The sequence below is a fragment of the Mus musculus genome, chromosome 10 (assembly GCF_000001635.26).
Source record: "Mus musculus strain C57BL/6J chromosome 10, GRCm38.p6 C57BL/6J".
In the NCBI taxonomy this organism is placed as follows: Eukaryota; Metazoa; Chordata; class Mammalia; order Rodentia; family Muridae; genus Mus; species Mus musculus.
This window is the reverse complement of record NC_000076.6, coordinates 56,376,606-56,391,392: the sequence shown is the minus strand read 5'-3', so window position 1 is coordinate 56,391,392 and position 14,787 is coordinate 56,376,606. Positions and strand designations below refer to the sequence as shown.

Genomic DNA, 14,787 nt, shown 5'->3' with positions numbered 1-14,787 from the left:
GTGTTTGTATTTTATTTATTCTTGATATTGCATTTTTGTGGCTGAAACGTCATCAATTGACCAGACTCATTTCCCTCCAACAAGGTTGTTTTTTCCTGGGACCTTTAGGTTTGCTTGGTTTTTGGTCTATGTAGCCCTGGCTGGTCTAAGTCACCACAGACCACATTTGCTTACAAAGCTCAGAGATTCATTTATCTCTCTCTACCTGGGAGTGAAGGATTAAAGATGCCTGCAATAACCAGCATGTTGTCTTCACAAAATTCCTTAATAAAAGTTACCAAAATCCAGTACCTTCTCTGAATGTAATATCCCCAAGCTTGTCGGTGTGGACAACTGAACAAGTCTCACTAAAGTTGAGTCCAGATGAGGACACACCTCAGTGCTAAGGTATACGCTCTACCTTATATGTGAGGTCTTAGCTCCACCTGCAACAACCCAGATACCTTCCCCAATACTGTAATCACTACCTCGGGCCTACAACTCCATGTATCGAGGAAGCCATGGCAAGAGAATGTAGAGGCTGGCAAAAAATTCTAGGTTCGATTCTATGAGTGTGTGAGACCTGGTGTGGAGTTTAACTGTTCTCCCAATTAAACATTTGTATGCTTTATTTCCTGTTAAAATATTACCTCAATATTTCAAAATCAATGATGCTTATGGTGTTTGTCCTTAAAAATCAAACTAACAAAACACTGTTCTTCAAAGAGCCAGATTTGATTCCCAGCACCCACATGGCAGTTCACAACTATCTCTAGGGGATTTGACACTAATTTTTTTTTTTTCCTGGCCACTGCAAGCAGCAACATACCATTGCACAGAGATACCGGCAAGCAAAAGATGAAAATAAAATAAAAGTGGATTTCATTAGCCCAAGACATTGTAATTATGGGATCTACTTTTGGTAATCTTGAATAAATTTGGTAAGTTTTCTTGTTTTTTTTGTTTTTTAAATCACACAAGACATGCAGGTTATCTTTATTATACTAAATTAAAATTTTATTGAATAAAGAACACTTTCCCGAGCACATTGATTGGATGGGCTAGGTCTACATTACATGCAATGAAGCTGAACATGACAGTAGTTTAACATGGAATGTCAAACAAATTAGTTTCTCATTGTCCAAAAACTCCTTGTGTAGCTGGCGCGCAAGAGGAAACATGATAACTCGACATTTCAATCATCTGTGATGAGTTTTTTTAAGTCACTTGAAGAAACTGGTAGGTGTCTTTAGCTTACAGTTCAAATAAATTAGTTACATGTGCACTGCTGAAAACTCCTTCACCCCCTCTAGTATCTCAAAGAAAATCTTAGTGCAAACATCCAAGTTGCTCGTCAATCTAAAAGACTGTTAAACTCAGAATACAAGTTCTGAGTTAATGTGTAGTTAAGTAGGACAAAAATTACCAGATTACCAGTTACTACAAAGTTCCTTTAGGCTCACTTGATAGTCCACTCTAAGCAACCCTCTTCTAAGTCTCTCACATTAATGACTAAAGCCTGTTTACAGTACTAAAATTCTATCATTCAAGCATCAATGATTATATTTCAGAAAAAGGAAATCATTCATTTCAGTAATGGCTATTACTGCTACATTCTAAAAAAGAAAAAAAAATCATAATTAACAAAACCAGTATCCATAATAGGATACGTGGAAAAAATATTTTAGGGAAAAAGTGTGTGCTTTACACTTTTGCACGGCAGGAATTCTATAATGTAAACACCACGTTGGCCCACACCACAAAGATCCATGAGGAAGGTTCAAATTTGAACACTGTGTGAATTCGATTCAAATCTGTGAGTTTATACTGCCTCTGCTTGTACCAATAATGACAAAACACACGCTTACACACTTGCACACCCACACATAGACAGAAGCGATTGTTAAATATTGAGCATGGCTTGCCTCCCTGATGCTAACTCAAAAAAAAAAAAAAAAAAGACTTTCTCACTGTTTTAAAAATGTCGATAGAAATCATTTGGTGAGGGTGAGGACCAGCTGAGGATAATATATGGAAGACACAAAGGTGGGACAGATTTGAAAAAGAACCCACTGAGATGCAAATACATGGGCAATCTTTTTCTTTGAACCTTGTCTGAACTTCGAATTGATACCTACCAAGAATGAAAATCGTGTATAGTAGCATAAGGTCCATCCACACCTAGAGGGTCAGGCCAGGGAAGCTCGCCTGCAAACTGCCAAGTTTTTAAACACTGGAATGTTTTTTAGCGGGGATGTAGGACAACCTGTCTTTTCATAAAGGAAATGCCATGTTGAGGACTTGGATTCCTGCTCAAAGCTCTATGGCAGAATCTCAGTAAAACAAAAATTAAAAAAAATATATATCACCCACTCACTCATGTATACAGAACCATTCTTAAGGTTCAGTTGGGGGGCAGAGAGAGAAAGCCCTATCTATGTTTCATCCAATGAGACTCTTACTAGAATTTAAGCTCTTTGAATCTTCTACATTAAATACCGTTACATACCTCCCCTTTCCCTACTTTTGCCGCCTAGCTATCCCAAAACACCCCCCAAGGAACCTAGATATTGTAATGTCTTTGTTTTCTACGCCTCATTACTGAGGTTGTTGAGTACCACCTCCACGGGAACGAAATGAACACCCCAGGTGCACGTTCTGCAAGCACCCTTTTTTTTCTCCTCCACAATCGATTGGCAGCTTGATGTTCAAGCCTGTTTAAATCTCCAGGTCATCAGGCCGAGGTCTGCTGCTGGCGCGGCTGCTGGCTCTGCTGGAAGGTCGCTGATCCACGATAGCTAAGGGCTGGAGTTCGTGTCCAGCAGCAACTTTTTTGGCATTTTGGCTGTCGTCAGGGAAATCAAACGGCTGGGCGTGGGAGTTGGAGATGGTGCTTCCGGCCTGCCCCATTCGATTTTGCTCTGCGCTGTAATTCGCCCAGTTTTGCTCGCTGGCTTGCTTGTTGTAATTGCGGCAGGAGGAATTGTTTCTGTCACCAGTGACCAGCTTGTACCCAGGAGGAGACATAGGTGAGAGTGGGGCCGTTGGTGAGGAGCAGCCATTGAAGTAAGCATATTTTGGAGATCCGCAGTCTTTGGATGGGCTCAGTGGGCCGGTGGTGGCGTGGTAAGGATCGCTTCTTCCCTTCACGCGATCCTTAACGCCCTTGAAGAAGACATAGAAGAGCTCAATGATATTCAGAGCGAGAGACACCAAGGACACCACCAGCATGAAGATGATGAAGATGGTTTTCTCCGTGGGACGTGAGAGGAAGCAGTCCACCTGGTGGGGGCAGGGATCTCTCTTGCAGGTGTAGACCGCACTCAGGCTGAACCCATAGATGTACCACTGGATCAGCAGGAAGGCCACCTCGAAGACAGACTTGAAGAGGATGCTGATGATGTAGGTTCTCAGCAGGCCACCTCTCATCTTCACCTTGCCGTGTTCTTCAATCCCATACTTGAACTTCTTGATTTCAATCTGCTTCAGGTGCATCTCCACGTTGACCCCGTCGGTCTGCGCCACTTTGAGCTCCTCTTCTTTCTTGTTCAGCTTCTCTTCCTTTCTCATCACATAGAACACGTGAGCCAAGTACAGGAGTGTGGGCACAGACACGAATATGATCTGAAGGACCCAGAAGCGCACGTGAGAGATGGGGAAGGACTTGTCATAGCAGACATTTTCACAACCGGGTTGTTGAGTGTTACAGCGAAAGGCAGACTGTTCATCACCCCAAGCTGACTCAACCGCTGTCCCCAGGAGCAGGATTCTGAAAATGAAGAGCACCGACAGCCACACCTTCCCTCCGGCCGTGGAGTAGGCTTGGACCTTGTCCAGCAGCTTCCCCAAGGCGCTCCAGTCACCCATGTCTGGGCACCTCCTAAGAAAAACAAAAACAAAAACCACGAAAACAACTCAGTGATTGTAGACTGTAAATTGATGGTTTCACATATATAGTTTCTTTTTTCAGGGGTCAGTCAAAATAAGGCAGTTTCAACCCAAGCCAAAACAGAATCCAAGGGCAAATCTGGCAGCATTTCCCAAAGATGAAGTTGACTCGGAAGTAATAGCACCCAGATACAGGGAGAAGAGCGAGCCCAACTTGCCGAAGATGTATTTAGTATTAAGGCTCTGGACACCACCTTGCCATGTGACCTGACAGGCTCTACCTACCAAGTGCCTTTGCTTATTTTAGTTGTCTGATAAATAAGACCAGTTCTTTCTTGGGAGTCCAAGGGTCTGTATGCCTCTAAGCAAAACGTTGACATGTATTATTAAATAAAGTATAGGCACCTAAGAAAGGATTGAGTGACGGACCTTCAGCAACCAGCCTTGCTTCCCAAGATGCTAGGCTAGACCAGTTTTACTCTGAAATGTTTCACCTTGACATATCCAACATGTAATTTGTGCACATTCTGAATTAAGTTCATCTGAACCCTTTCTTTCTTTCTTTCTTTCTTTCTTTCTTTCTTTCTTTCTTTCTTTCTTTCTTTCTTTCTTTCTTTTTCATGGGTCTCCTATATTAGCCTGACATGTTATCTTCTCATCTTTGCCTTCTGAGATTATAGGCATGTGTTCTCATACTTTCCTAGCATGAGGGAGGAGGATTAGAGCTGTGAGACAGAGGCTACCCTGAAAGTCGGCCTACATAAGATCTTCAGACTAATGTACACATTTCAACTGAGTTCAATTTGTCTCACTTGTGCCGGGCATGATGGTGCACGCCTATAATCCGAGCACTCAGGAGGCAGAGGCAGGCGGATTTCTGAGTCCGAAGCCAGCGTGGTCTACAAAGTGAGTTCCAGGACAGCCAGGGCTATACAGAGAGACCCTGTCTAAAAAAAAAAAAAAAAAAAGTCTCACTGTTACTTAACAGCTTGATAAACAAAAAGGGACCACATTAGAGTATTTTCTGAGCCTGGTGGTGTGGCACACACCTTTGATTCTCTAGCACTCGAGAGGCAGAGGCAGGCGGATTTCTGAATTAAAGGCCAGACTGGTCTACAGAGTGAGTTCCAGGACAGGCAAGGCGATACAGAATAAAATTAAAACATCAAGTAACATGCAAAACAACAACAGAGAGACGGGGTAGGCATTTGTCAAAAAAAAAAAAAAAAAAAAGCTTTTCATCTTGTGGTACTTAGCATTTTAACAGTTCTTTACTGAACTTTGGGCCTGGAGCCAGTGCAATCACTTTCACCTAGCCAGGGCTGGAACCTCATGCCTATAGTTTCTGCACTTAGCATGTAGAAACAAGAAGAGAATCACTATGCTCATGAGGCTAGCCTGGTCTACACAATGTTCCAGGCCGACAAGGGCTGCAAAGTTAAGCTCTGTAATCAGAGTCAAAGCAAGAAGTAGCAGACACAGAGGCTGTTTCTTTTCAGCAGAGCCTTTCAGAAAAGTTGTAGTCAAAGATCCAATAATGAACTGCCTATAGCTCCTGAGGGAGGGGTGGGGTTGGGAACCTCTCTCCCCACTCCACGGGTGCCTTTGAAGATGGCTAGATTCCTGCCAAAACTAGAATAGTAAGATGTGGGTGGGCAGGCCCGCGCAAATAGTATTTTCTAAAAAGTTGTAGACAAAGGACTTTGCTGCTTCTTTCTGGGAAGTATTTCAGACTGTGAAATGACAATTCAGAAGGTGACATTAGTATATGACGTGTAAACAGAGAGGAGTGAAGTCTGGCACGGTCCAGAGTTAAACAGCCAGGCTTGAGGAGAAGGGGATAATCTTGATGGACAGTGTAATGGTTCGAGCACATAAAAGAAAGAGCCTCTATCTAATTTAGCAGAAAATACTGGACTAGGAGTGAAGGGTAGTCCACAAGGGTCAAGCAAACAAGGAAAAACTTTGGAGCCCATATCCAGACAGTTCTATGTGATGATGTGTAAATTGGCCCCACTTCTGTTTGTAAAGAATTGTACTATTCTGCCAGGGTCATCTGCTTTTGCTCAGTTATCCACTCGTTGGGGGAGTAGGGTGGTGAAAACAGAGTGATCAGCTGTTTGCCCGCATCTCACCGCGGTCATGCAGCAGTAGATCAAGCAAGCAGCTTGCTCAGCACAGAGCGGGCACCCCATGCGCCTCTACTGACCCAGTGCTTCCTTGCTGTTCAAGGTAAAGTATAGTTTGAGGGGAACTGGTGCAAGTTCATTAAGTTTTTAATATTCTGGAGTAAGACACTTGACTTTTGTATAATTCTGAGATTCCACAAAAATATTCCCAGTGCCAGGGCATGTGAATTGGGTCACCAGTCAGTTCTCTGGGTAAGTCTTTTTTTTATTGCACCAGCGATTTAATTGCAAAGCTGTCTTTTCTTTAAGCACCCACGCAGCAGTCATTTGCATTAATGAGTTACAGTCTTTCATCCGAATAAGATATGAATTATCCAATTTGGGCACTCTAGCTCCTGTAACATGTAGATACCTGTCATTACCACTATCGTAGACACCATCAAATAATGCTTAATGTGATGGCTCATCTTGTGACTCCAAACTTAGTTACCTCTCTGCTTTTAGCTCTCACTATCTCCAATCCACTGGCTGTTCCTCTGTTTTCTAGACCTTGCTTAATATTTCTACTTTTCTAAATTTTAGTCAAAACAAAACAAAACAAAACAAAAACAACTCTCCCTCCCCCCCCCCCCAAAAAAAGCAGTTTTGGTTTTTCAGCACAGGATCTTGCTAGATACTAGCTTAGATACTGACTAGACTCTAGCTTAGTATGTATGTAGCCCAGGCTAGCTTTTAACTTACAGCAAACTTTTCATGTTACTCTCCCAAAGTGCTTACAATATAGGCATTCACAACCAGACCTCTCTCTTAGTTCAAATATTAATGTTCTTTTATAACAAAAGGGCTTAATTATGTTCACAGAGTCCCTGGCACTACCATCTTTCCTTCTTTCTTCAAGCTATCAACAACACTTACAAGATGGGTACATGCCTTGCTTGACACAGAGGAAGCAGGCTTCGTGGTGCTCACTTTTTATCTAGATGCTCAAGTTGAAGCTTTGTAATTATACCATGGACTAAATTAAAGCTTTGTGCAAAGTTCTCAGATATAGCTCCCCCCCCCCACTTATTTCCTCCTTTGAATCAGAGTCTTATGTATCCTCAAAACCTGTACATACACATTGAAGGATGGCCATGGTCCACCTGCCTATACCTCTGCCAGGATTACAGGCTCAAACAAGTGCTCAAACTAGCTAGATCTCCAGTCCCTAGTAGCAGACTAGGCAGTGACCAGGTTGGTTACTCTAGAACTTTTGGTATCCCACGTTAGAACGATTGCCTTCTCTCCACAATCACCTAGACCAGATGCTCAAAGCCGGAGACACACTTGGTCTCTTTACCAAGTAGCTTTCCATCTACACCAGTCACACAAGCAGCATTTGCTGACGGAACATATGCCTGTCCCTCAAGAGTGGATTGAATCTGAACTTCTGCAAGGTGAGGCCTTGGGAGATCAGTCTTTGGCGGCGAGGGGGGGGGGTTTGTTTTGTTTGTTACTATTTAAATCAAATGTCTCAGGTGGTTCTAAAGTAAAGTCTTGGAGGCGAGAGCAGGCAATGAGTGGCCCCTCCAAAGATTGGGTGTTTTTCTGCCTAAAATATTTCCGAGTGGCGAAACATCTGGGAAGGAGAGAGGGCCAGTGTCTAAATATTTAGTTAGAGGTACAGAGCATTTGGGGACAGCAGCTCTCCGGCACCTGTGAAGTGAGGTCACTCTTGGCTCTGCTGGTTCTGTCCTTCACTTACTCCTTGCCACTGCCGGAGATCACAGGAATGAAAACTGTTTAACCTAAATGAGTCGTCTTCAAAATAGTTTACATCTTAGTTTAAATGTAGCCGACTGTGTCTTTCCCTGGAGTCTTAGCAAATCATCCCTACAGAAGCTGCAGGCGAATGAATCCCATGCTGCTGGTATTACAATAATATAACAACTGGAATAACTGACTTTTAATTGTACATACTTTCCAACAGACAACTAGAATGCTGAGTAAGAAGTAAAATTATGGACCATTAATTAAATTGAGATTTAATATCTTTTGAGAAGGCTCTCGTGCAGCCCACTTCTAGCACTAGGTTTGGCTTAGTATCTAGGGGTGATCGCTCTTCACCTCAGTGCTGAGATTACAGGTGTGTGCCAACACTCCCAGCTAGTAGCAGTCTTTTCTGGACAAGGTCTCACTATGTAGACGAGGCTGCCCTCAGAATAAGTGATCTGCCTACCCTGCCTCAGGAATGCTGGGATTAAAGGCATGCACCACCACCCACCACGCCTAGGTAGCAATCATCATAGAACATGTGAAGTGTATTTAGATGAAAGTCCTTTGATATTTTAGATAAAATTATGCTATCTAAAAATCCACAAGGAAATGCCTAAAGAAGTTCCTGATTAAAGCCACTTAATGGGCAATTTAATGGAGGACGTATTGCTTTGTGAGTCTTCCCACCCTGCCAATTCCTCCATGGTCCTCACCTCAGCCTTAAACTGGTGCCTGGGTGGTTACCTGCCTCAGCCTTCCAAGGGCTGAGATCATTCCAGCACCATTGTGGGTTTTTGTTGTTGTCCTTGAGTAGATGGGGTTTTTCTGTGTAGTCCTGGTGAGTCTTGAACTCAAGAGATCTGCCTGCCTCTGTCTACCAAGTGCTGAAATTAAAGGGGTGTACCACCACGCTCTACTTCCTAGTGTGCCAAGTGCAAAACATTGCATGTCTAAAACTTTTTTTTTTCTTTTTTTTTTTTATTTATTTTTTTCCATTTTTTATTAGGTATTTAACTCATTTACATTTCCAATGCTATACCAAAAGTCCCCCATATCCACCCACCCCCACTCCCCTGCCCACCCACTCCCCCTTTTTGGCCCTGGTGTTCCCCTGTACTGGGGCATATAAAGTTTGCAAGTTTTTTTTGGTTTTTCGAGACAGGGTTTCTCTGTGTAGCCCTGGCTGTCCTGGAGCTCACTCTGTAGACCAGGCTGGCCTCGAACTCAGAAATCCGCCTGCCTCTGCCTCCCGAGTGGTGGGATTAAAGGCATGCGCCACCACGCCCGGCTCTGCATGTCTAAAACTTAAATGCAAATCCCTCCTTCCAATTTTTTTTCTTTAAATTCTATAAGGAAACCCGCCTCTCATGCGAAATGCTTCCTTGTGCATCTTCCTCTGCACTTCCAACCACAGCCAGATTTTGGGGGGCCAGTTTTAAGTTGGTACATAATGAACACACCTGAATTTTAATGTGCAGATAAGTTTTATCAAGATAAAATCAGTCTATGAATGCTTCCACTCAGTACCCTAGCATTTAGCCTGACTCACCTCTCTTCAGTTTTCCTGTCTTCCCTAACTTGCCAAAATATTTGCATCTGCACTCTTCTTTTCAGGTCTCACCTCATTAGCTAGCTTTCCTGAGCAGGAACTATGAAATAGCCCTTCCCCAGGTCCCGGAATTTCCTGTTTCCTCTGTCCAATTTAAAAAAAAAAAAACAAAAAAACCCAGCTTTCCTCTGTGCCACGTAACGTACATTTGCTTACTGTCAGGATCCTCCTCTAGAACGTGAACTGTGAGGAAGCTTGCTTTCCCACAGCTCCAGTACCCCAGAATAAGATAGGCTACATAACTATCTGTGAGGGAATTCAGGGGACTCTCACCTGGCAGGGTTGTTGACGCCTGTAATCTCAGCATTTAGCACGCTGAAACAGAAGGATCCTGACAAATTTAAGGTCAGAGTCAGGTCTATAAAAGCAAGACAGAACAAAACAAGCAAAAACTCTTCTTTTAAAAAAGTCAGAGAGGCTGGAGAAATGACCCAGCAGTTAGGAGCACTTGCTACTCTTGTGGAGGACATAGTTTCAGTGCCAGAGGACCCAATCCCTCCTTGGATGCGTAGGCATCCGGCACACACTGTGTACATTCATACATTCAGACAAAGCACTCATCCACCTAAAAAGCAAAGGCTATTGCTCTGTGTGTGTTCTCTCCCCTAGTTAAAGTAGTACCTAAATTTTTCAAGTGACAGTTAACCAAAGGACTGCTGTTGGTTGAAAAGACATGCTTTGAATCATTCTTGAGCCGTTTTAATTTACAATGAGACCTCAATGGAGGTTAGGATGCTCTGAGAGATGCTCCAACCCCCCCAGTTCTGAGTGCTTTAATGAATGGTAACACACGATTACAAGGCAGAAGCCAAGGACAATCACAGAAAACTTCTGCTTGAAAAGTTTACATCAACCTTTGTAGCCTTATATCAGGTGAGTAAGTTTAGCTCTTTTGTCAATGACACCTATTTTGTGTAAACATCATTGTTACAAATTCTGACACACAGGGTCCAGATTACCTCAATTCTTTTTAAAGGAATTTCTTAATATTCCCAGGCTCACAGGTTTTGATATGAAACACCAGATGGCTTCTTGATCCTGCTCTTTACATATCCTGGTCTGTACACAGTCAAAACGTACCAGACTCCACAGAATAAGCTGTGGTTAAGACACCCCACCCAAAGGAAGATGGTGAATCTCTTTCCCCGCCAACCAAGTTTGCTCAGTCAACCTTAGGAAAGGGGACTGGTGTCAGATCAGAAACTGCAGAGTAAGAGCCATATTTAACTGTCATCCAAATAATTCCGAAAACCATCATTTTTTTTTTTTTTTTTTGTTATTTCATCTGCCTCCATTCTCCAACCCATCTGCAAACGGATAGCTCTTACTAAGCAGTTCTGTAAGTCCAAGGTCACATAGAACAGGTTTAGGATGCTCAAGTCTCACCAAGTACAGTCTATTTGCCTCAATAAGCACAAGTGAGATAATCCATGTATGCCATTCTTTTACTTAAGACCGTGATAAAATATAGCTGTTTCTTTCAAAAGTACTGTAAATTTATCTCACTTGTCTTCTAATTTTGATATCTTTTTTTGGTAGTAAAATAGTAACTAAAACTGTTAACAGAGTTTCTAAAAAAAAAAAAAAAAAAGTAGATAACTAGAAAAAAAACTGAGATGTGAATTTAGGCAGTTACCTAAATAACTAACCACTGTTGAATTTTGGCAAACGGCATTTTGCTCACGCAGAATCTCTTTATGGTAAATTAACAGTCATGGAAAGTGGAGATTTTAACCAATTACCCCAAGAAATCAACACACACACACACACACACACACACACACACACACACGCACATCTGTACCTTCCCACTTAGAAGCAGCTGGGAACTTTTAAGCTTGGGAGTATCTACACTTAATGTAGACGTTAATGATACACCCAAGAGGATTTTTCTCTCTCTCCCGAGTGAGCAGGATAAGCCTCAACACATCAAAAGTCAAACCGAATCTTGAAGGGAAGTTAGAACAACAGGAAAGGTGGAGTCTCAGGTATTAATCAGTGGGTGACTTTCCTATAGTTCCCTTCCCTCGGGGTATACAAAGTTTCTACAGTTCACAAGAGCTACACCTCTGCAATACCGTAATAAAGGCAGAGTATGTGCCATTCCTTCTCTCTGCGGGATTTGGAAACAGCTAAGCAACCAAGCTCTGCTCCTTATGCGGAAGGAAATGCAGCCTTCCCTTCTCGTGGCTGGCTTTAGAACCAAATTTCCCGTGTAAAGTCAGCAATAGAAGAATCCCAACCTCAAAGAATGATGGGGCAATGTTGAAGATTATATATATATATATATATATATATAATGTGTTTAGACAGTGGAATATCAAACCACTACCACCTGGAACACCAGACAAAAGACAGATAGCCACTGCACCCGTTTCTGAGTGTGCAAAGTTTTCACACACCGGGGAGATAGATGTATTCCAGTAATTCAGAATTCAACACCTCACCAGGACACACCATACAATCTGTAACTAACATTTCAACACAACTTGGCCTACCTAGCAGAATTAACTAGTAGTACCCCTCTCCTCAGGTAGTATACGTCCTCATTAGCATACTTTACTTTACAGACTTTTATTTTCAGCAATCCTCATTAAAAAAAAAGAAAAAAAGAACCCCAGGCTTCCTCATGGGACACTACTGACCGTTCAAGGTTGCCCAGTGGTCTTTTGGACTGGTAAGATTCACTACCTTCCAGTCATTATTATTTGGCTTGGGGAACAAAGGAATCAAATCCACCTCCAAAGGCTGCCCTGTACGTTTTAAGTTTTCCTCTTCCAACCCGAAACCCAGCACTGGGAGGGAGGGGAAGGGAAGCTGTCTCCCGGGGTGCTCGACCAAGACTCTGCCAGAGATGCCCAGCGAGCGTTGGGTGGATCCGAGGGCACTCACGGGGAGAACTCTGCTCGGAAGTCAAGGTTTGAATTTCCCAATCCTGAACGGATTTGCCTCAGCACACGTCAGTAGCTATGGCAGGGTTTCTCGAAGGGTCTTCTTTGCCCCTCCTTCTTCCGCCCCGCCTCATTCTTGGGGAATTTCAAGAGTTTCCAGGAGTGTTACAAGTGCATTTACCAGCACCGGGACTCCCTAGGTGTTTAGGGGACCTTCCCAGGGGCTCCACTCAGCCACCCGACGAGTTTAGGCAGAGAAACCGTGAAAAGGCGACTGGGAGGGCGCGGGGGACTTCAGACTGACAACTTTAATAAAGTCGCCCACTTGCTTTCTGACCGTCGGGCCGCGAGCCTGGCCTCCCCTCCCCCCCTCCGCAGCCAGCCGTCTGGACCGCGAAGCTGGGAGGCTGCGGGAAGCGCGAACGGAGCCCGTGATGATGCTAAGACTGGGCAGGAGGGGCCCGTGCCATCCTCTGCCCTAAAGCTTTCACTTCACAACGACTCGGCCTGGTCTGGTACAGAAAAAAAAGCCCTTCAATACAGACCCACCCTGATACTTCGGTGTGGATTTAGGCCGGTCAAAGTGCTTTACAGAATGTGTTACCAATTAAAAATAAAAGCTTTAAGACGGACCCCCTTCAAGCTGCACGTTAGCATCATTTTTGCTTAGTGCTTTGCACCCTCTGATGGCTCCAATTCAAAACTGTCCTAACAGCTCTGAAGTCACTACAAGTCCGGGCACGCAGGAGGAGTTGGGGGTGGAGAGGGGGCAGCTCTTTCTAAAAGCGCAGCTCTAAAAATCCCTTTTCCCCATTCCTTCTAGGAGCTCGCGTTCTAGCAGTTGATTTTGGAAAAGCAACCTGGCACACACTGTTTCTAAACGCCCGTTCTTCCTCTAACTCTCCGTAAGTCACCACCACCCATTCAAGATTTCTCGCGCCCGGAGTTGCCAGCGTGGAGTATTAAAAAAAAATGCTGGCTGTGCAGGCTAAGAGGTTCATCCCGTAGCATCGCACAGGCTTGCACAAAGTACCCACTGTTGGTCTAAAAACTCTAACCGCAGCACCCTGGTCTACGTATTTAGTGGCTTAGTCCTGAAAAGTCTAAGAGAGAACCACGTGGAAGTCAACTGCTGCCGCAGCGTCTCAACAAAGCACTCTGTTACAAAAGGAGTCTGCAGTTTCAAGGCAGTAGAACAGGCGACCGGATTTTCATAAGAAAAAAAAGAAGCGTGTAGTGTCCAGCACTATAGGAAGCAGGCTAAGCAAAGTTGACTGAGGTGCCCCCCCATCACCCCCACCCCCGCAACACCTTCTCCATTGGCGACTACAGAAAAGTGAAGTTAGGCTCCATAACAAAGAACTAAGTTTAGTAACTTGGTCCTTCCTTCACTCTAGTTGGAAAAAGTTTGAGCCTTTTACCTGTTGCACTCTCAGCGGAACTTTTTAAACAAACCCAAATCAAACTCAGCACGTGGAAATGACAAAGGCACTTTGAAGATCGTCGTTCTACTTACAGTATCCTAAGTCAAAGACGCAACGCATTTACAAAGCATAGAAGAGTTTCCCTTACAGAAAGAGACGCTACTAGGTAAAGTGGGTTTTTCTTTTTTTCAAAACTTACTCTTTCACTTAATGAAAGTGAAGCCGGCACGCCAAAGTGGTGGAACTCCTTGGAGGCTGAAGTCAAAGGAAAAGGAGAGTTCGGGCTCTCAGACCTGTCTGTTTAAAGTTTCAAAGTCTGCTGCTGTTGGGTACTTCCCTCACGCCTTTCCCCCAATGAAAGAAAAGTGCTGATACCTCGTAAAAGCGTTTTTTAACTTGGAGCACAGAGCTTTTAAAAGTTTCAAGCCACTGACTCAACTGGAAGGAGGGGCTAGGAGAAAGGGGAGGGAGGAAGAAAAGGCGGGGAGGAGGTGGAGTGGAGGCTGGCGAGCGTGGAGCTGAGCAGGCAGAAGAAGCAACCTGGTCAAGATAAAGTTGTAGTTTCAATGTGCTGACGAGAAGGGGAAAAAAAGTAAGAAATAGCTCTAGATGTACGTCAGCTACTGCGGGGCTGTGACTCCTCACAGATTAAAAAAAAAAACTGTTGGATGGGTCATTCCTTCAGGAGATGACCACGGGCAGTGAGAAGATGTCCCTTTTAGGTCACATTTCCTAAATAATAATGATAATAATAATAATATTACAATAAATAAAAATGGGGGGGGAGACAAGGTGAACTCGTGCAGACTTGTTCTGGGTTGCCCAAGGTGTGTGAAGCTTGAGGTGGGTGTGAGTGATCTTTCTTATGACCTAATTCTCTTCCTCTTAAACCCGGACAATTAACAAAGGAAAGAGGCGGTGGGCATGGGAAAGGCATTTCACAACCAGACCCGTGGAGTGGGATGTCTACTCTTCAGTTTCTCTGCTGCTTTAGGTAGTTTTCCTTATTCTTTTAATTAACAACAAGAAGATACATGTTCTATACTATGAATAAAAATAATATATCATGTATGTAACTCTTGTCTGAAACGTTGATAGGACCTCAACCCAAT

At 43.6% G+C, this 14,787-nt stretch overlaps 1 protein-coding gene across 1 annotated transcript; it reads right to left on the bottom strand.

Moving 5' to 3' along the window:
• Positions 1 to 973: 973 nt before the first annotated feature.
• Gja1 (gap junction protein, alpha 1) lies at positions 974 to 14,093 on the bottom strand. Its single transcript, NM_010288.3, has 2 exons — positions 13,875 to 14,093; positions 974 to 3,859 (listed from the first exon to the last, which is right to left on the bottom strand). The coding sequence occupies exon 2, from the start codon at positions 3,844 to 3,846 to the stop codon at positions 2,698 to 2,700; it is 1,149 nt and encodes a 382-aa protein (NP_034418.1). The 5' UTR covers positions 3,847 to 3,859; positions 13,875 to 14,093; the 3' UTR covers positions 974 to 2,697.
• Positions 14,094 to 14,787: the final 694 nt, after the last annotated feature.

Coding starts and splice junctions, on each gene's coding strand:
- Gja1 (NM_010288.3), bottom strand. CDS start 3,846: ATGGGTGACTGGAGCGCCTTGGGGAAGCTGCTGGACAAGGTCCAAGCC.